Below are 23,417 nucleotides of genomic sequence, written 5' to 3' on the forward strand. Positions count from 1 at the left end.
AATGTACTTATGATTACCAGGTTATCTTGAATCAAGTGAATCGTTGGTTGTGAAAGAAAATTTTCGAATCCCTCCATTGCAGAAATTAGTATTTTTTTCTGAATTTCCAGTTGGAATCGGATTAGGATTGGACATGGACTTGAATATGAAAAATGTATGGATTAGGATTTGGATTTGAAGGTTCGGATTTGGATTGGATTAGGACATAGAAATTTCAAATCCGTTCATCTATGGTATACGGGCGCGAAACTTAGCATATCACAACATTTTAATGTATTTCCTTCTATGTATGAGGCTTAGGTTGCGATCTGCTAATAAGTGATTTGGGATTGGGTCTCGCTCTAAATGTTTGAGAACCATTACTCTATTCTAATAGATTCCAGAGACTGGTAATCAATTCATTTGCCATCTTACCTATCAGACTGCACGAATAAAAATTTCCTGCGGATATAGCATTCCATGGTAATTTATCATCCAAAACTGACGATTGAATACGCTCACCCTTCTTTTTCTTTTTCTGACTCAAACTTTGTAACACGTGATCCATCTGCTTCAGAAGAGCTAGTTTCCGCTGCTGCAAAATATGGATGAGTAAGTAAATGAATGAACGCAAAATGTCGCAGTTAAAATCACGCCAAGCCACCACTATTAATCACCGCGTCAATTGATTAATCCGCGTATACTTTCAATGCGGAATCCAGTCTCTGTCAACTTTATTTCAACTGTGAAGCGTGTAATGTACCCAGAGGTGGTCAGTAACGAAGTACTTCTACTTTTTGGAAGTACTCAAGTAGTTTTCCTCTACTTCTAGTACTTACTCAAGTAGATCTGATTTTCTCTACTTCTACTTCGTAATATTTAGTAATCTACTTACTTACTTTTCGCTATTTTCAGTTTGTCAAGTAGAAGTAGTTTATTCCCCCAATACGAAAGATAGCCTGAGAAATTTTGGGGCTGTTTTCAAGGAGTACCAACATTTATTATTCATAAAAGTCAAGTATAAAAGTCCAGAAATTTTTTTGCGCTTCGCACACAGCAGTTATGCAGTGGCAAATATGTTTTCACGAAAGTATCAGTGAATATAATTTAGGTACCGGATTGCTTGGTCCCACTCACACCGCATTGTCGACTATATCAAATATTTCAACACAGTAAATATGGCCCACCATAACGTTTGAAACTCCCGTTTTGCAATCTAGCAATTACCTATCATATCGTTATCTAGCAGCCCATGACGTGTCCTGCTAATCTGGAAAATCCAGCTTTTTTAACGTTACACCTGTTTTAGCAGATCACCTTTGAAGCTTTATGGACAAAGACATGAAATATATTTTCTGCTCTTTTTCAGTGGCATTTGTATTACACTTTCAATTTCGATTATCATACTTTCAGTTCTAATTACTTTCAGTTCGTTTGTCTGCAGAACATAGGCTACATGTTGAAACATAAAAGCAAGTGTAGTAATGCCTCTATTATCCGAAAATAAAGCTACACTCGATATAAATTTTACGATCCACAATATTTGTTATTAACGTATACTAATCACACAAAGTGTTGAAACCGTATCCGATACAACTTCTCCGTATTGCTCTTCGCCTAAACTTGGGGCCTTATAATATGGGGTAGGTCACCATGCCATGATATTATCTAAAACGGGGTCTTCTAGTAAACAAAGGCTTAGTATCGCATTTTCATATCAATACTATAATTTGCATCCCGTGATGCGAAAGAATGCTTATTTTGCCGACAATTGATACCTCCTGGGATGCATCAATACGAATCAAGTTCTCTGCACCTTCTGCATAGCTCAATTTGCAGCTTTTGACAATCCACGCGAACGAATTAAAACTGTTTTCAAAACTACTTACTTACTTGAGTAGATTTAAAATCAGTCAATTCTACTTCTACTTCAAGTAGTTTTAAGTGGCTTGTTGAAGAAGTACTTGTACTTGTACTTGAGTAGATTTTTTCGTCGCTACTTCTATTTCTACTTGAGTAGCTTTCTTGACTACTTTGACCACCTCTGAATGTACCTCGAAACCGTTGCATTGTAAATATATGACTTTCACCAAACATTCCATGCCGTCGCTTACATGGCGCTAAATATACCGCTTACATTGATTATAGTACTGACTCTGCCGCAATCATTTACTCCGTTCGCCAAGAATATATAAGCTATAGGTTGACAATTACTTTCAATCACTGCCCCATAGCATATAAAGCGGATCCCAAAGAAAACACTATTGTCCGTGACGCACAAAGACGGAAACGGTGACAGGCTATACTTAAAACTCACGATTAATAATTATACTTATGAACTTTATTTGCAATTGCTGCGGAGTATACCATGAATTATAACCCTGTGTGCCGATTTTCTCGGGATATATCCAGAGGTGGTCAAAGTAGTCAAGAAAGCTATTCAAGTAGAAGTGAAGTAGCGAAGAAAAATCTACTCAAGTACGAGTAAAAGTACTTCCTTCATAAGCAACCTAAAACTACTTGAAGTAGAAGTAGAATTGACTGACTTCAAATCTACTCAAGTAAGTAAGTAGCTGTGAAAACGATGGTAATTCGTTCGCATGGACTGTCAAAAGCTGCAAATGGAGCTATGCGGAAGGTGCAGAGAGCTTGATTCATATTGATGCATACCAGAAGGTGTCAATTTTTGACGGAATAAGCAGTAGTCCTCATCATGGGATGTAAATGATATAGTATTGATGTGGAAATGCGATACTAATCCTTTGTTTATTCGAACACCCCGTGTTAGAGAATATCATGGCAAGGTGCCCTCCCCCATAATATAAGGCCGCTAGTTCAGTCGAAGAGCAAGGTATGTCGGATACGGCTTCAACGCTTTGCGCGATTAGTATACGTTAATTACAAATATGGCAGATCGTAAAAATGCTATATAGTGTATAGCTTTATTTTCGGAAAATATAAGGCATTACCACACTTGCTTTTATGCTTCAATATGTATGTTCTCCATACAAAAGAACTGAAACTGTAATTAAAACTCCACGTATAATACTCGTAATTGGAAGAAAAATACAAATAATACTTCTAAAAAGCGGAAGTTCCACTTTTTCAGACTTGGACACGTCATGGGCTGCTAGGTATAATAGGTAATTGCTGGATTGCGAAACGGTAGCTTCAAAAGTTATGGGGGGCCATACTTCTGTGATGAAGTATTTGATATAGGTGACAATGCGGTGTGAACGGAACCTCGCAACCCGATAACTAAATTATATTCAGCGATACTTTCATTAAAACATATTTGTCACTCCATATCTACTGTGGGCGAAACGCAACGAAAATTCTGGGTATTACATGACTTTTATGAAAATCAAATGTAGGTACTACATGAAAACAGTCCCGAAATTCCTTGGGCTATCTTTCTTATTGGGGGATTAAACTACATCTACTTGACAAACTGAAAATATCGAAAAGAAGTAAGTAGTTCACAAAATATTACGAAGTAGAAGTAGAAGTAGCGAAAAAAATATCTACTTGAGTAAGCATCAGAAGTAGAGGAGAACTACTAAAGTACTTCAACAAAGTAGAAGTCCTTCGTTACTGACCACCTCTGGATTTATCTACGAGGAAAATATGAAGGGATGAATGTAAATCACGGTCGTTGTACTGTACACGCCCCTTGCTGGTATGAAGAAAGATTATATTCATTTACCCGAAATCATAGTTGCGATGGGCTTCAAATCGTCAGCAGACACAGGTAAAGAGAGTAGAGATGGCGATCGGCTTCGGGAAGCTTCTTTTCCAGACTTTGGTGCAGATTTTCGTTTATTCGCTCTCATTTTCATCCTTTGCCTGTCACGCCTTGACACTAACGCGTATAGAAGAATCAGATGTTTAGACTGATGGCGTAACGTCGTAACAGAACCATAGGAATAAAGTTGCTTAGGCGGGCCCAATTAGAATTCCAGAGTAGCGTAAGCTTGTTGCAGCGACCTTTGTTTATCACGGACAGAGGTGGTCAAAGTAGTCACCGTCACTACTCAAGTAGAAATAGAAGTAACGCCGGAATTTCTACTCAAGTAGAAGTAGAAGTGATAGTTCACAGGTAAGTAAGTAAGTAGATATTCTGCGCTTATTTTTGCCTACAAAACTGAAAACTGTCAAGTAGAAGTAGAAGTAGTCAAAATCATAACTGACCACCTCTGATCACGGAACACTATATAGGGCCAGAATTCCGGATTTATGATACCAACCAACCTCATACAACTGGCTCATTCTATTACCATATCAGCGTGACGCCAATATACTGAACGAAAATGATTTTTTGTAATAAGGTGGTCAGTAATTTAGTAAGGCGAGATTGCGAGATAGCAGACTTATTTTAATTGCTAAATTGCCAATAAACTACTGATACAAATATTTTGCTGTTTAGAAATGTTTTGTTGGGGATTGTAGAAAAATTAAAAGTTGAATTAGCAAGGTCAATCACGGTGACTTTGAAATATTGACAAAAATCGATTTTCTCTTGTGATATACATATATAGCCTTTTTTCACAAGAAATTCAAGATGAGCTGCTAGATAGAAATGGCTTGCCGTTATATCTTCATTGTTCATTGCGATTGTTGCGATCATACCCAAATGTGTCGTCGGAAGCGTTACACGGTATTATTACATTCGCCACCACCTATTTTGTGGATTTTCAAGACACGACCACGTATTTCAAGAAACGCAGTTGCAGAATCTGCTTTGAAAGAATAAAAGTCAGCCCAATATCTACATAAATAGTGAATGATGTTATTTTCAGGAAAATTCGACTTTTTTTGCTGTTTATCACTAGCCCACAGTTATGATTTGCACAGGACAGATGACGATTGTGCGATAATTGAGCTAAATTTGAAGTAAAACTTCAGGGGTCCGCGGGGTCCGTGACGGTTCAAACGGGGTCCGCGAAGACAAAAAGGTTGAGAAGCACTGGTGTAGGCAGTGTTTCACCAATAGCCTCCGACCAAGGTAGGCCGTGCTGGAAGTCGTCAGTTCAAGAATCAGAATTTAATATTGATCTTGTGTAACATAACCATTGATATGGAACCGACATGAATACTAATAAACAAACATCGGGCTTCTACAATCCGGAGAATGTCCACAATGTATTTAAGTCACATAATTAGTTTTACATATGGAACAAAAATCGGAGTGGAAAAACACAGGTCGAGTGAGGCACATTATAATTTGCCACACCAAGTTCTAGGAAGAGGCATGCCAAGTGTTGTTGCTGCTTGCTGGCAACCCGAGCTAAACATGCAATCTACAACCCTACCACCGATTTGATTTCTATGAAAATCATTCTGGTTTCAGACATCATTAGCGTCGCGAATCCAGGGGTAGTGAATTGTATCTAGACAATTCGTCTAGTCCAGGGGTGTCAAACTCAACTAGCGTCGCGGGCCGGACTGAGTGCATCCAATATCTCGCGAGCCGAACCAGGTCAAATTACTCCAAAATGTTATCTCAATGTTCATGCCTTTGTTTTGCAATTAATTTATTCAATATCAAGCTTACATAATATTATATGACATTATATTATGGATAATAGGGGTTCTATTCCATCAACACCTTTATTCGCAAACAACGGAATTGGAAAAATACGTTGATTGGCAGGTTGAATGCAGTTATAAACCGCTAAAACAAGGGCACTGACGACGATATTTAATTGGCATGTTTCTAAGCTCCCTTTGATTTAGTCGTATTCTGGGGTTAGCCCTGCATATCTGTTGTGTGGAATACAGGAGATTTAACTGTAAATGTAGACGATGCAATTTGGTTTATTATGATTAAATTGCGATTCGGGTTTCTCTGGAATCCGGGAACATTTCAAGTCAGAATTGATACAGCCGTGCAACCACATATATTTGAATTTTCATGTTCTCCAATATAGTCTGCATTTATCGATTTCACAATCGTTTTCGCATGTGTGATTAACCACTTTTTCGACCATTCGTCGTTTAATAACGGTATTTATCACTGAAATCTCAACATTTCTTGGAAATGTGCTGGATAGCACAAGCATTATTCAATGTAATTGGAATTGCTTCGCAGGCCGGATGAAATCGTCTGGCGGGTCGGATGTGGCCCGCGGGCCATATGTTTTACACCCCTGGTATAGTTCGAGTTGAGTCATACCACGACTGTTGCTGTATTTTTTGTCGCAATGCAGGGTGTCAGGAGTTAGTACCCCGCCAATCATGAACCTTAACAGAGCTGGTCTAGAAAGAAAGAAAAATTCAGGAACTTATCTGGTTAGAGCTAAACGTTATGATAGGCCGTTGTTTGCAATACCTCCATAACTCATGGTGCCTTTACGTATTTCAAATGGCACAGCAAAGGGTCGCGGTAGCCCTGTTAAAAACCACTGTTATAGGGCATACTTACCAATATAATCGATTGGCCTAAACATGTTTGTTTTGAGGTATTCGTGGTGCTTTTCGACTGCATTCGTCATTTACACCAGGCCAATATTCTTCGTTTTTATTCCGTAAACGCCGATTTGCAGCACGGCCCACTTCGAGGCTTTTCGTAAGACGCAGCGTACACGGATAAGATGGCGAGGAGTCGCCTATAGCCTACATGTGATCGGAAATGCAGTATGAAATGGATTTTATCCCAATACCTTTGATCTTGGATGAGTTCCCCTCTGGTTTCTTCAGCGTCACCGGGCCGGTTTTCGGAAATTCCCGACCAGTGATAGAGTCATGCTCACTGATCATTGACCCATCGGGACTTCGGATTTCAACTTTCCATTTGTCACGGAAGTCTTTCGAGTTATAGTTCTGGTTCGGAAATATTCGAATAAAACATCAATCGCGAAATCGTAAAATGTTAAGTGCTAGGTATTAATGATGCATCATGATTACAGATTACATTAGATGCCTGTACTGTGCACTGAAGAGTGAGCGTCATCGGTAAGACGAAAAACGGATCATGTGAAACGTAGATATTGGTCACATAGTTTTGTGGTAACTATGCCCATCGCCAATGTTAGAGAGCACAGCGTTGTACTGACGTAGATATTTAAAACGTGGTTGGTCTACTGTGATGCCTATTTTGTCTCGATATTATGCATTATTTCTGCCCGCGGCCTCTATACGAAATTTGAAAAAATGGCCCGCGACCCGTTTTGAGTTGGTGATCCCTGGTACAACGATCCTGGGGTTCGCGAAGAAGACATTTGTATGAAATAGCGAACGATCAATAATCAGGAAACTTATTCACCCAACTCCGGTCGCTGTGAATTTACCAAAAGAGACCATTTTCTGAGGTGGTGGTGCTCGGAAAATCGGTTTTCGAGTCTACTTTCTGTTGTGGCGACCCTTTTTCGCGTCATATGCTGAATAAGCCTTCTTCACGTGCATTTTCTGACCGTGTTAATTAAACATATCTCATTGGACGTTCTAACATTTTCTTCCCCTATCGCCCTCAAATAGTCACCATCATCGAAAATATATTAGTTACCGCGATACCGGGGCTATTTCTCGCTGTTCCTATGATAACTTCACTAGACAGTCTACTTTACAAACTTAAAGCGTAAAACGTAGGTAGCTTTGCCAAGACAACTGTTCCAGTAAAAGTGAAAGCAGTCTACAACATGACCATTTCACTAAGTAGTACAAGTATGTAAAGCTACTTCGGTACTCCAAAAAGTAGAAGTATATCGTTACGTACCACCACTGTTTACATTTACCAGAGTCTTGTTTAGAGTGCGCTGCCCCTTGGTGTGGCCTTATTGGTATATAGTGTTCAAAAGACTTTCATTATCAAATGCAGCGACTTCCAGTGATTAAATTATCACTGTACACAGGGCAGTTCAAAATAAAACTTTTTTCCGGATCCCAAGGATTCACTGATAAAATTGTTAGGCTGCCTAAAAAAACGCTACACACCCAATTTGACTCAATTCCTACCAGTAGAAGCCAACGCAGAGACAATTGAAATTCATTATTTATTATGGAAAAAAATGAAAAAAATAAGAAAATGTTTTGCAATTTCACTTTAAACCTTATGAAATTGTAGAGTTGTCTACGAAAACGATGCAAAACAAATTTGACGCAATTCCAACCCGTAAAAGCGAAGTTATTTGAGTTTTTCATTAATAATTCTGGGTTTTCTCATCGTCAATGGTATTTTTCCAAATTTAAAACTGTAAAAGTTCAATAAATTCGCTTCTATCGGTTGGAATGGAGCAAAAATTGTTTTTCATCGTTCTTTTAGGCTACTTAACAATTCTATGGGGTTGACAGTAATATTTGTTTGTTTTGATGTTCATATTGTTTCGACTACATTGGTCATTTTACACCTGGCCGATATACTTTATTTTAGATTCCGTATTTACCGACTTGTAGCACGGCTCACTTCTAGGCTTTTTATAAGACCCCGCTTATGTGGCGAGGAAGAGTAATATTTGATTTTTTAAAATATTTTATGTTTAAACCAAAAATTGCAATTGGTTCTGCGTCGGCGTTCACCCGTTGGAATGGAGCAAAATTTGGTGTACAGCGTTTTTTTAGGCAACCTAACAATATACGCCGCTTCACCGGAATCCGGATAAAAGTTATTTTTGAACAACCCTACATCTAAATATACTGCAGTTCATCTGGGATAGATAACGGTCATGCATTTCGCAATCAGTGGAATTGAACAGCTTACCCGTCTCAATACGTCGCGTTCATAACGTTGCTCCCTTTCAACATTTAGTATGCGATCTTCAGATAATGCCGGAAGGTCATAAAGCCTGTTCTCCGAGAACGGCGAAGAGGCGCGAGTTGGCCTGAAATCACCTCTTTTCAACTACAAAAAGAAATCGGTTTGACGTTGGTTGAGGTGACTTCGCCCAAAGTGGAAACTAATGACGCTATAATGCCCAAGTCGAAAATTTGGAGGGTGCAATTCGCGACTTTCGCCCCTGGAAATGACACGGGCCAAGAAGACTTATTCCAGTAAAAGTATATGTCACGAAATTTGTGAAATCACTCAAACAAACAGGCTTCCTGCACATAAGTGAAATAGGTACACGAAGTCAACGGACTAAATACAAGCCAAGCAACAGCTGTTATAGCGCAAATATAGCATTTCTAAGGCTTTTTAAACTCTTGGACAACCCATCCATGTTATTCCGGTTATGTCATGGACGGTATCCATCGAGGGTCTTACTCCTAGTCACGTTTTTCGTCTGACCCGGCCGTGAATCGAAACCACGACCTACTGATCAAGAAGTCGAACTCCCCACCATTGCGCTGTCAGAAGGTTACAAGGCGAGGTGTGAAACTTAACAAACTGAGAAACTCCCCACAAACGACAGTCTTGAGACTCTCCGATGGTGATCAACCAAAATTATCGTCGTACATCATAGTACATCGTACGTCATAATTCCAGTAACTTGAATCTTAAAATTATTTTCATAACAAACTCTATCACATTCGGATTTTGACGCACAGAATTAACCCCATCCATAGGTGTTAAGTAGAGCCGATATTCAATAGCTGCTTCGAAGCCATATAACCTTAAGTAAGCGAATAACATAAAATATATGTGACCTGCATTTTTACCGGTTAAGCTTGCTTGGGTAGGCCTAGGCTACCTAGAACAGTACATGAATGATTTCAGTCATCAAAAGTTACCATGAAGGGTTTTGGTGCTTTCCAGAGACGTTGGCGCCTTTTGCCGGTTATTGGTGATACTGATGTCTCTTCTCGATAGTGGTGGCCATCTCGGAATGCTTTCCTGCGTCGCATCGTTTCAGTCAAACGTATTTGATTAAATTCAATCTCCTGAATGCATTGGATAAAATATCAACTTTTACTTCTGACTTGTCTATATAGAAGTGGTTCCCAAAATGTTTGGAGCGCTACGTAAATCTGAGTTCTATTAGCATCTCGTCAAAGGAGTCATATTGGACCTATATTTTCAATTGTAATTCCTAATGCGTCATATAACAATACCAATCAACGGTGACGCCACAATTGAGGATTCGTGACGTCACGTTTGCACAAAATTGAAGCTCTCTGCTTGGACGTATAGTGGTGTTCGTCATTTTTATATGTTTGTTGGTCACGCTCTTGACCAGCAGTTTGCAATTATTTTCCACCGCGGTCCAAATGAGAAGCAGGAAATACGTTGGCGAGACGAGTCAAAAAATTTAGCGGTATTCTCAAGCGTATAAATTTAATTGATAAATTTAAAGCAGTGAATTACGCTGTTAAATAATAAATGCTGCACAGTGGATGTGTTCATATTAGGGAATGAGAAATAACGGTTAATTATCGAAAAAATAATATTTATTAGCCGTCATATTTCGAAACAATATTAAACATGACATATTTTAAACTCTCTTTAAGCCCCCATCCGCGTTTTACTATCAAGACATTAAAATGTCTTTGGTATAGTATAAAGCTTTTTGTCTTGGTCGCCGCCTGCCGAGCAGTGTGCAGCTTGGCGAAATAGACGTGTTGTTGAGTGAAGTATGCAGTTCGTCTGAAATTCACCCTCGCTTGACCGAGAGTGCTCGTTTTTGTGATAAGACCGACTTGTATCATACTCCTTAACACGGTAACCTGCTCGACACTAACTACTAAAAAGGCAAATTTACCCATGACTTCAATAAACAAATATTTAGTGCTCCAAACCATCTTTAAATTTCAGCTTTCGGCTTTCTTTTCTGAAATGCCCGTTTATCCTTTATCGGTGCTGATGACATATATTAATCGCGGGTACGGATTGACTTGTTTTACGAATTAGGGATCTGGAAACGTATCTTGCAACAATTTGAAGCCCAGACAGGCGGTTTAATGAGTAGCCTAATGTAACAATGGCAATGATGCAGGTTTGGTGACATTTTGTGACTTGAATTGTTTCGGTGTAATTTGCTACATTGACTTTATTTTGAATCTGGATTACGCGTGCGACGTACTAAGGCTGCGTAATCGCGGCATATTACTGAACAGGCTTGAACGCAATCGAATTCCCGGTTCAGTTTATACAGCCTATGGTGTAAGTCTACCCAGCATCCACGAAGGTTTTATGTTTCGAATCCAAGCAAACTTTTTACAGACCGCTCATAATAGCTCCTCGGGCCACACTTTGCGCAGGACTCCTCTTGAAGATAGTCGCTATGCGCTTGGCACCCAGAAACCGCAAGACTCACTCAGGGGACTCTGACGAAATTATTGATGAAATCGGTTAAACCAGTGGTTCTCAACCGCCGGTCCGCGGACCGGTGCCGGTCCGCGACGACATTCCTGCCGGTCCGCCAGGTAAATTGCAATTTTATACTTTAATTTCAAGATGCAATGTTGAAGGTTGGTCCATTGATAAAATAAATAAAACATCAAATTCTAAACTGATTCATAACTTTGTGAGGTAACATTAGGGCTGGAAACATGTTCGATTTGACTTAAAACTTCAAGACGTTTCATTTTACGACATGCGAGCGACAAATACAGAACAGATACGAGCTCCATCATCGCTAAATAGCGCAATTTGATCATTGGTTTTCGATTCATTCATTTTGTGCAGGACCGTAACTGGGACACCCCAAACCGCCTAATTGGAGAGGGGCCGAGCTTGAAAAGGGCCCAAAATCATTTCGCCAATGAACATAAATCAGCGTATTTATTTAAAACTTTTTTCAGCATTTTTCAATTTCTTTTCGCGCTTTGCACGAATTAGTGTGCCTAAATGTCTTGCTTATTAGGTGCCCTTCTCCGAGAAATATGCATGATTTATAGGGATTTCGGCGTCAGCCAATACCGCGTCACGACGCACCAGCACATAATGAAGTTTCGGTTAACATGGGACTCCGAAAGGTGGACCAAAAATTCGGCCGCGAGAAAACCGCTTCGGTTGTGAATGATCGAAAATTTTCGCCATTGGCACGATCATTTACATAAACTATCTGCTTACGCTAAGTAGAATAGATGTGATCACAAGTACAGGTGAAATATCCACCCAACTGTAGGGTCTGGGGACGAATCCCCCGGAAGTTTGGCTTATCGCCCTGTGGGGGTCCCAAGACCAACGTTTTTGTCGGTGGGCTGAAAAAGTGCTTTTTCGTTCCGGATTTGTGGATGGCCGGTATAGCTGCTGTAAAGTGTTTTCTTGCGGCACGCATTTTATTCGTAGTTGGCAGAGTAGCCTTCGTCTGGTGGCAGTGGGAATGAGCAAGGTAGCACGACAGGATACTTGGTTCGACTCCGAAACGCTTCTACTCTCGATATTATCAAAGAGAAAAATATTATTGGAGTTGGCGTGGTCACTTAATCCCACGGCCTTCGGCGCGAGAGACTGTAAACGACTCTCGGTGGTAGCACGTTTATCTGACAAGGCAATTTAACCTCGACTCGGCAGACTCACTACCATAAAATCACATGGATGCCATCATGAATATAATTAACTACGATCAAAACCCTCTAAATGTCACTCTCTAGCACCATATAATTGCAAAAAACGGTTGCATACTTTACATTTTGGCCTCATTTCAATTTTGAAAGTTCACCGGTCCGCCAAACATTTTTTGAAATTTTACCGGTCCGCGAGGCGAAAAAGGTTGAGAACCACTGGGTTAAACCACAGATGACAAGACGTATACGAAGGAAATTGACGTTGATAAATACCCGGTGACTTGTGAGGGGAATAATCTTGCAAATCAATCCGTTGCTCAAGATGACCTATTTATGGATAACATTGACCAGAACGTGGAGAGGGAAAGCAGTTGTATTTGTTGCTCTACGCAGCGTATAGTATACTACGCACACGGCATATATGCCGCGGACTCCTCTGAGTAAAGTTGTTGTGTGAAAATAATTCTTGAATACAAGAACCACATTTGAGCATTTCTTACGGTAATTTTCGTCTGCAGGATATCGTGGCTAAAAAAATGAAATAAATGGATATGTTTTAAACAAGGTCCACGTTTTAAACTTGTTCGTTAAATTGTATAATAGTAAGCTACACAGTTTTATGTAGGGTTGCATTTAAACAAACGCTGTTTTAAAAACACTGTGTTCAAAACATGTTTTGAACAATCTTCTAAAAAAAATGCATTTAAAAAAAATTGTTTTTGTTTTCAAACGTTGTATAATAAAATATTTTTGCCGACTGAATATAAAGATTTTTTGCCGTCACTGTATAATCTATATATATAGATCTACGCATGGCCGATACTAAACTGAGGTTAATAACCCAGTCCGTTATCGACGCAACGTAGTATCCAATTGCATTTTATTTTTAGATGTAGAGAATCTCAAGTACCTTCGCTAAAAACTCTCCTTCACTTTTTCGACGAAGTTCTTCCGTTGCGACCAGCTTGTCGTACTTGAACTCTGCACGAGCCGCTTCAATAACTTGGGTGAGTATGTGACTATACGAAGCTTGCCATTCTTGGATCTGATTTTGTATTGTACCATCTGATGCTTCCTTCATGTTACTTCGTTAAAAATTATTGTTTGTAATTCACCAAGAGGAACATAGCAAGAGGCTATAGGCACCTTCGACTATCTTCACTCATATGCGGAGAATTAGGGGGCGGATACGAGCTCGGAAACAGGCGTTTTATTCTTGAGGATGGTTCCTGTTCGCAACTTGCCCTTATTTCCCTCTCTCCGAATTCAAATTTGCCGTCCCTGATAAAATGGTCCCGGTTTTCAATGTATCTTTCAATTTCAGGATCATCTAAAATGTATATGATCCAATTTCAGGAAAGGAACGGACGGAGTTTATTTTTGTCCTTGATGTTTTTGCGGCATATACACCGACTCATGATACACATACACACGATCTGTGCATATGCATACCATGAGTGCATGATGTGCATATGCCGCTGGACAAGGAAGTGCAGATATAGCCTTTACGGCTTTCTAAGTCATGCACCACCTCCCCATGCTATCCCAGTAATGCATGAGCGCCAAGCAGGGAAGTCATGGATACCAGTGTTATTAATCGGGTCTTTGGTCTGACCCGTCTGGGGATCGAACCCACGACCTACCGATCAAGAAGCCGGACGCTTCACCATTACGCTATCTTGTCGGTTCAGCTAATTTATAGGTTCATACGACAATCAGGATGACTCGAGTCATGACTTCGTGACTGGCGTGAACTTTGAGTGCAACCAATCACTCAATGACTGTGCGTTTTATCAAGCCTCCATTGTTATATCGCAATTAAATTGACCGCAAACGCCGTAATCAGAGATTACAGCTTACGTTGTTACAAACAAGGAGTAAAGCAATCTAATAGCAATGCATCACTGTTCTATAACTGATCACAGTGCCCAGGACTCATATAACTAACCCTCTTTTATGATTTAAATCGAACAAATATCGTTCATGCATATATATATTTCTCATCAACAATTGGAGCAACCTCATATTGTAAATCATGGATATGTAGGTGGGAACTGCATATTGCATCATATAATTTTTTTTCTACTTTCCGTATTTTGACTGATTTAGAGACCAGGGCTATACCGTTAGTTGCGTAGTTTAGCAGGTCTACGTATGTGTGAGCGATAGAACACCTTTTTTGAGTGTATATTTCACTTTATAGTCGTTCCTCGATTCAGAAAAAATAGTTAGCAAAATGCAATGACTTTAAATCATGCCTCGTACTTTAAAATTTCAACTTGACTTGACCAGTGACTTGACTCGAGACTTGACTTGACATGAATCGAATCCTGTTCGAAAATTGAGGGACTTCACTTGACTCGAGTCAAAATGTGCAATGACTCGAGATGACTTGTGACTCGAAGATAGCGACATGATCCCAACACTGATGTCGATTCAATTACCACCATATAAGAGGTATTCCATTTTGCTATGTAGAGTGACTGAATAAAAGGTGGGTTTTATCGATTATTGTTCGAAAATGAAAATGTTAAATATACACAAATACACAAATACCAGCTAGACAAGGTGGCTTTTAACCAGGCTTACCATATTTTGAGATCTGAAAAAGAGGACACTTTTGAAAAAGTCGGAAAGCTCTTGGTGATTTTGAAACCTTTCCGACGATAGTAGTATACTGTGTCGACTAAAAAGGTCATCACTTCAGCTCGATTCCCGAATTACCGACTTTTTTACGATAATTTGTAGTGTTGACAATAAAAGGTCATCACTTTGGCTCGACTCCGGTTTTATCTGATATCTTTCGAAACTCTGACGTTCGGGGTCAAGTTTTTTATCGAATTTTAATACGTTTTCTAGACAACATGACAACTTCTCAAGACAGAGGACATTTAGACTTTGAATTTATTGAAAATGGAGGACAAATCCTATTTTAATAGGACATGTGGTGACCCTATATTTTAACCAATCCCTGAGATCGATAAGTACTGCAGATGGGATATCAAAATGATATTTTAAGAGAGAAATTATAGACTTTTTGGGCGAATCATATCGGGTGTAGGCTATGGTCAACGAAAATGAAGACTGTCCTCACATCTTCACAGAGCAGTAACGAACAATTTTGGTTTTTATGCTACACATCTTACTCAGGACTTCAGTAACCGCCGACACGAGTGATGAAAAATTGCCTCCTCTTCTGACATAAGCATCGAGAATGTCAGGGTCGTCCGGAAACTTCTCTAGGTCTTCTCTCATAGAGCTGTCATTGAATATTTCTTCACCCACTTCCTAGGAATTATATTGGAGCTGCTCAAACCCATATCTTGGATATATCAAGTTGACGAGTACTATGTAGGAATTATAATTATAGCAATATGAGAACGAAATAAACGGACTGAAATTGAGAGGTTCGCGTTCACAAACCAACCTTGGTAGGTTCTGCACTGCGAACCTTTTTCATATTTTACAATTTTCACTTGATTATAACATCTTTGGTTGAAATTTATTGCATTTTGATTGCGGGCCACTATATGCATGGCGCTGGCAGCATAAAAAAAATCTACACTAAACGAGCATGCACGAACATTGACAATCTCAAAAATTTTACTTGTATTGTTACAAAAGCTCGAATATTAAGTGACTCTATGCTGTGAGCTTGACCCGCAATCACACAACATCAAGAGCAAAATACACTACATGTAGGTAGCAGAGATGAGCATGGATTAGGATTAGGTTTTGAAAAAACAGGATTTGTGAAATTTTGTCGGATTTGGATTGGATTTGGATTAGAGATTTTTTTCAGAACGGATTAGGATTTGGATTGGATTTACCTATTTTCTGGGAGATTGAAATGTCGTGTGGGGAATGGCGACAAACTTTATTCAGATCAGTTATTAATGTACTTATGGTTACTAAGTTATCTTGAATCAAGTGAATCGTTGGTTGTGAAAGTGAATTTTCGAATCACTCCATTGCATAAATTAGTATTTATTCTGAATTTCCAGTTGGAATCGGATTAGGATTGGACATGGACTTGAATAAGAAAAAGTTAGGGATTAGGATTTGGATTTGGATTTCAAGGTTCGGATTTGGATTGGATTAGGACATAGAAATTCCAAATCCGCTCATCTCTGGTAGGTAGTCAGCGAATGATGCTTATTCGACCAATCAATTACATTGATATTGTTGTCTGATGCGAAAAAATCCAGCAGGCGTACGGAGTCAATCTTGATTTCATATGTTTATTGTATCATAAAAACTAAATCCGTGCGATTGGGGTGTTAACTATACTGCTGTATAACTTGTTAATGGGGTAATATCGGTAGCAAGTATAGACACCCGTTTTAAACTGCTCAATATCAACGTAGCAATACTGAGACTCCAAATACATTGTCCGGTCTGGCCTAGGCCGTTGAGGCGTAAGCTCATATTCCCTTGCAAGTCTTCGTCGAAATTGTTGGCAAAGCGACAGAAGATGTTGATTTCATGGGATTATTATATCATTTGATTGCTCCAGTTGATACATTTGGTGACCTTCAAAATGTCAATATGTACAGTAGGCTACTTCAGCATTGTGGCATTATGTGACCCGAGTCGTCGCTAGGTATCATGTACAATGTACATTATAGGCTATCACTACAACACTGACATGTAGGATTGGAATTCAGGGATATCTAGAACTATAGAACTATAGAATAGTTCTATATTCCCTGTTGGAATTAGCAATGTGACGTCACGTGACGTCATGATGTTCGCGTTCGCGTTCACACAGAACCTTCAAAAAGGTTCGCGTTCAAGCGAACCTGAACCTTTCAGAGGTTCACACGATCCCTAGTAAATACCATCATTACAGTACAGACTCACATTTGCAAGATACTGTACCGCAAATTTTCACCCTTACAAGGTTTATTAAAGTATGGACCGTAAGGGTATAATTTTGGGTCGACACGGTGCCAGAGCTATCTGTTAATGTTTGTGAAATATTTGTTGAATTTGTTGCAAAACATCCTGCGATAGTTTTCATATATCCAAGGTCACTGTGTTGGGTACTGTAGCCAATAAGCGAGACACGCAGAAAACATGGCTTTATCGTGAGAATTCATGATAACATTTGTCCGACTGTTTTTTTCTGGTAAACATGGTCGAAGACCGTTAGGATGAACTAGTGTAGGGGTGTGAAACGAGCTAGTTCAGACCTATGAGACTTATTTATTTCGATGTCAACCGTCGGGGCACATGAAGACGTAACGTTTTGGCCAACAAGCCGCTGATAACATGCGGTCCCTAAACATAAGCGGCGACAAAACCTTGGCCAGAAAATGACCGATCCCGGATGGCCAAACCTTCCGATACGGATATGCTCCGTCGTCGGCACGGAATGGTCGCGTTCTTGCAATCTGATTAGACAGTAGTCACAGTAGTACAACTGCGACACGCTGAGGAATTTAATTCATCATAATTTGAAATCGCCTACGTCAGACATGTTTTGTATAAGATGTGCTGCATATAGAATTGTGGTGTGCGCGTTCTGTATGAATTCCTTTTCATTTGTGAGGCTCTGGTCGCGAGATGCCACGAAAACCCAGAGTTGGGTGATAGTATAAAAAGCTGCTTTACCGTTATTATACTGTAATGAATTCTCATGTTATATTGAGCTAAAGAGCAGAACGCACGGCGTCGTGAGATTATTTACTCTTCTCATTTACTCGCGAGACAGAAAACGGAAAATCGAAAAAAAAACAGAACACAAGTTGGAGCAACGTTTCGTATGGTAGCGAGCTCTAATGTGCCTACTCCTTGATCGTTTTGGACCTTATTTTCCAAGACATAGGGCAAAAGCCTCAACACAAACATGTGATTTTTTCACCCTTTCGACAAACTGGAGCCTCCGGGACCTTTGTGTCAGCTCTTAAAAACGATTTCTGCGCGCAAGCATTATTCACGCTGTATTTTAGATAGCAGTGCAGACCAGATTTTAAGACTAGGCCATCCAAGCACTAGTAGACGTTCTTGTACAAAACCCAACAAATTGTTTGGCCGAGAAAAAGTTGCCATTTTAATGAGACACTTGACAGCTTAAGCGACATAGTAGGCAAATTGTTGCACATCTGAACAAAATGTTGTTAAGTACCTTCATCTTTTTTGTATAGCAATTTTAGGTTAGTTTGTGCGAATGAAATTTAGCTTACAAAAAAAAGTGCGAATGGAGCTCAAAAAGTTGAAAAGCACTGTTATAGAGTACGTGATGTAGGTACCTGCAATACGTTTAGATTTCCACCGTCTTCCACGAATTTTTGAGCTTGACGAGAAGATAAGGAACACCCTTCGCCAATATATTGTTTCAGAAATAAGACTTTACCACCACTCTAAAAATTGGAGTTGAATGTGACATGAGCCCGCGGTCATTGCAATTTTAGTTATACAGAATCAGTCACGAATGAACATATACCTCGATGTATTTCCGCAAGAGATTAGCGAATGAATAGTTCTTAAAATGCTTTTTGGCAAATATTCCGATGTCTTCCAGCAGCTGCAATTTTCCGGAATATTTTTGGGCATATTGTTGAACGAGAGAATCTGGTGATCCGCTTCGAGAAATTCCTATTTCAAAAGAATATAACCCCATGATTCATAAGATGGATTTCATTAACAGATTACGTTTTCTTCACTGTCAGGAAAAAAGTGAAAATTGGTTTACTGAACTAGTTTTTACGCGGTGTATACAGGGTTTCTGGATGAGGGAATGTATGGCGCACCGACTACGAAGTCATTTCGCATCATGACACAGGAGCGCTCAAGTCATATATATTCTTTTGGGCACAATTAGATATCTTATCCTATAAGGCAAATTACGAATACTTAGTTTTCCACACACAGAATTCGATAATATGTTGTCTGCTATAAAACAGATTCCTATAATTGGCCGATGCCTGTTTTAGGAAAAGTGCGTGTCTGCTGCACTCGACCAGGGCTTTTTATTACGTGATTCCATTTAAATTTACGTTTTGGATATGCGTGCGTAGTCTAATTCCATCAGTAGCGACATCGTATAAACAAAACAGCCTCTAACCTCCGTCATAATGGCGTTACTAAAACAATGCTGTAGCTCAGTGGTTCTTAACCTGGGGGTAATTACCCCCAAAGGGGTAATTCACCAATTCTTGGGGGGTAATTCGTATTGATGTTTTTTATATACTTGTAATGGTGCACTGAAGTATTTTCGAACGTAATTACTAAATATTAATGTAGACTAACATATATATTTGTGAGCTTGTATATATTTCGTTTCACGTAACACACCATCCCTGCTGTGATATCATAGTAACCACTAGTGATTATGAATAGCAGGGCCGAATGTAGTTTAGTATAGTGCTAGGTAAGTCCAATTTATTGTGCAGTGGTGCACATCATATATTGTTGCGCATGCTGGCAAATTGAGAGACAACAAGGGGCGTCTAAGTTTAGCTCTACACCAATAATGCAGTAACAATATCGTAGAAATATAGTTGTTAGCATTGAAAAGTGTAGTGGTCCAGTCTAGGCTGTAAAATTAAGTCTGAAATCATCATAATGACTTTTGGCTTCGCCTTCAAAAGGAATAACCAATCTATGTCATGATGGCATTGAACTTTCAAATTGAATTTCTTTGAAGTTATTGCTGTGAAGTAGGATTTTCTGCAATGGTATCTATCAAAACGAAATAAGTTAGCGATTAACGATTGTATGAGATGCTGTTCATTATCCTACCCTTTGTATAGATTTGGCGACTAGATAACACGAAAACAGCAACTGCCGGATCCTATTGACTTGATATTTTTAACATGCTTTTGATTGTACATAATGTCGTCATCTTTGTGCTCTTATGCAATTAATTGAGTGCAAGCTGTAATTTGTTACTTTTTGAAAAGGGGTAACTGCATCCTGTCATTTTCTTCTTGGGGGTAACGATATGAAAAAGGTTAAGAACCACTGCTGTAGCTGATTCTTCGAGCAGTTGAATGTCTGTGTATCGCAAATGTATGAATTCGTCTCGGGCTATGTGTCAGATCGCAAATAGACTTTTTGAAAACCAATAGAATGTGCGATAGTTTTGGAAAAACGATTAGTCGGTTGTCGAATTCATATCGATACTGGCTGTCTGGATATTATTTGAACATAGAGAGACAGATATATATCTTATATTCAGTTGAATGTTGATTGGTTGATTATTAAAAAATCATGTTTTACTGAGAAAACCAGTTGGTCAGTTTTGGCTGCACATTTCTATACTTAACACGCACAAATTTTGTCTCTACTCTATGCAGCACATAACGGATATATGTAACTTGCGGAAAAAGTGAAGATTTCGCGGTAGATGGCAGCTTGATATACAGCCCTACTTATGTATAGGCCAAAAAGAAGTCCGCCATCCCGGAGTTCTATATATCCCTAATGCACATTAGGGCTCTTCAAAAATGACTTTTTTTCTCTAATCGTACTGGCTACTCGATAAAATTGTTAGGTTACCTAATTTAAGCCTACACACAAAATTTGGTTCAATTCCAGCCAGTAACCGCTTTGCTATAGGAGAAGAAAGTTTCTATTTATTATATAAAAATAAAAAATGAAAAATTTGAAAATTTTCTGTTCACCCCATGAAAGTGTTTGGCTGTCAATAGAAACGATGCTCACCAAATTTGGTTCAATTCCAACCAGTGGAAGCGGAGTTATTGCCGTCGAAAAATTTTGATTTGAATAAAATAGTATTTACGGTGACCGATTCTTTGTTTATTTATTATAGTTGTGCTCATCGTAAATACTATTTTATTCAAATCAAAATTTTTTGACGGCAATAGCTCCGCTTTCACTGGTTGGAATTGAACCAAATTTGGTGAGCATCGTTTCTATAGACAGCCTTTCATGGGGTGAACAGAAAATTTTCAAATTTTTTATTATTTATTTTTATATAATAAATAGAAACTTTGTTCTCCTGTAGCAAAGCGGTTACTTGCTGGAATTGAACCAAATTTTGTGTGTAGGCTTAAATTAGGTAACCTAACAATTTTATCAAGTAGCCAGTACGATTTGAGAAAAAAAGTCATTTTTGAAGAGCCCTAATACACATATGAGATTAGCCAGATCGGCGCTGCGTATAGCCTTCATACAGAATTTCAGACGATAAACGTCACTTACATTGAAGTGTACTCCTACAGTAGGGGTTCTTAATCTTTTTATAGTAAGCCCCTAAATTTTTATTGAGTTTTTGCGGAGCCCCCAGCAGAAAATACATCACCACTTATATGAACTATGGCATAGCCTACAGCCGTTGATATCAAGTAAACCACCGTTTAAACATGATCATTCATTCATTTAAAGAACCCGTATAACATAGCTTATGATATCTCAGTACTATGCAATATCTCATTGGCAGCTGCAAATACAGTTTATCAACCAAGGTGATTTTGCACATCTGCTGATTATTATCGAATCGCCTACGTTTTGCATAGTCAGTATCATCTACTACTTAATCGTTGGATTGATTAGTCAACGAACTTGCCGTAAATCCATGATTCATTTACTCGTTTTATGATTTTGATTGGCCTTTCACGGAATCCTTAAAACTAGTCCGTGGACCAACCCAATCACTGACTTACAATTTGTTTCAAAGCAATATTTGTTTACTATAGTTCACCATATCTTGGCCCGTACAACACTCAAATATGACGATTTTTATTTATGTAACGCTATAGGCTACCTGCGGCACGATCCGTTACATATTGCAGTAATTCGTCGAGCCTCCCACCCTTCTCCATAAATTCGAGTAGCAGAGACGCTCGTTTGTGTTCGTTCTCACGTTCGACATACTGCCGTAACCTGTTTACAAGTTGCGATCTTTTCGCTTCCTGCTCTGTCGAAGGTGAAATCTCGCTTCCTGTGAATTGATTGCCTTCGGCCCCTAACAAAAATAATGAGAGTGCCGACGCGTAATGCCGGATGATTTCAACATTTCCGCCTTTTTCCTCGTACGCGACGAATGATTTGTGCTGATCACCTGTAAATGGAATCGATACGTAGCGGAGACAGAGAAGCAGTTGCAATATCGATACTCATCCCTATGGTAGAAAAATGTATACATAACCCTACACAATGCATACATTCCCATATCGCAGGGGTCGAACATAATTGGCCGGTTAAAGAAATTTGTTGTTGTTTTTTCAGGCCAAACTACTTCGTAAGGACAGACAGTTGCTACTAGAAAGGAAGATAAGTAGCACAATTCTAACATTTTGGACTGAAATACCTCATTTAAATACATGTGGGCAAAGTTTTGTCAAAAAATGTTTTTTGGGTCGAAATCTTCCGTTTGTAGGTCAAAAAATCACCCTAGTTATCACAGACAGGCCTAAGACTGTCACTGATTAGCTTATTTCACTGTTTGAAGATGTCGTCAAGTTCATTCACATTAGCCAAAATATCGATTTATAGGCTACACCAAATTGATATGGGCTCATATAATGTAACTTACCTTCCTCCAAAAATGCAAGTAAAATTTCCAAATCCCCGCCTTCTTGAGCAATTTTCGTAAACCATTTATAGAATTGAAGATCTTCGTCTTTTTCCTTCAAACATATTTGAATTGTCGTAATGCACCCATTTCAGATTACTTATAGATTTCATATTATTAATATTTCTCATCGAGGATATCATGATAACTAAGGATTCGTCTTCAGGGGCGGGCAACTTCTCCAGTCGGCGGGCCGGATATATGAAAATTAGGTAGGGGAGATGTGGTACCGATGGATCACTGGGACCGAAAATACTTGAAAAATTCTCCATGATAATTCCATGATTACAGTCCGTGAATTTATCTACAATTACATGCTGACAGAATCTTTCCTCACATGCAAAAAAATTCGACCTGCGTGAGTTATGGGGTCTGTGACGAATGATTCACGTTTTAGGGGGTGTAAAGTAAATTTGGATCGACATTTGCATTTTTCTATATCACCTTTCAGACTAACAAACCCGCCATAATTTTTGATGTGAAGTATAGGGCTTGTATCTTGGTATAACAT

The 23,417-nt window shown here is 39.1% G+C and overlaps 1 protein-coding gene across 4 annotated transcripts in view; it reads right to left on the reverse strand.

Annotated features, from left to right (window-relative positions):
- Window positions 1-23,417, reverse strand: part of LOC145445086 (uncharacterized) — a 96,546-nt gene that overhangs the window by 51,161 nt on the left and 21,968 nt on the right. For 3 of the 4 annotated variants that reach the window (XM_080323207.1, XM_080323205.1, XM_080323208.1), the window contains 12 exons: window positions 22,868-22,961; window positions 22,097-22,393; window positions 18,812-18,963; window positions 18,618-18,728; window positions 15,510-15,651; window positions 13,510-13,693; window positions 13,274-13,448; window positions 9,646-9,795; window positions 8,675-8,815; window positions 6,642-6,801; window positions 3,686-3,841; window positions 502-574 (listed from right to left, as the gene is read on the reverse strand). In XM_080323207.1, the coding sequence (XP_080179333.1) occupies window positions 502-574; window positions 3,686-3,841; window positions 6,642-6,801; window positions 8,675-8,815; window positions 9,646-9,795; window positions 13,274-13,448; window positions 13,510-13,693; window positions 15,510-15,651; window positions 18,618-18,728; window positions 18,812-18,963; window positions 22,097-22,393; window positions 22,868-22,961 (1,835 nt within the window). The remainder of the gene's footprint in view (window positions 1-501; window positions 575-3,685; window positions 3,842-6,641; window positions 6,802-8,674; window positions 8,816-9,645; window positions 9,796-13,273; window positions 13,449-13,509; window positions 13,694-15,509; window positions 15,652-18,617; window positions 18,729-18,811; window positions 18,964-22,096; window positions 22,394-22,867; window positions 22,962-23,417) is intronic. The other variant, XM_080323206.1, reaches the window with a different exon arrangement.

The sequence above is a fragment of the Botryllus schlosseri genome, chromosome 8 (genome assembly GCF_051294905.1).
Source record: "Botryllus schlosseri isolate E-star chromosome 8, Bs_hap1, whole genome shotgun sequence".
Classification (NCBI taxonomy): Eukaryota; Metazoa; Chordata; class Ascidiacea; order Stolidobranchia; family Styelidae; genus Botryllus; species Botryllus schlosseri.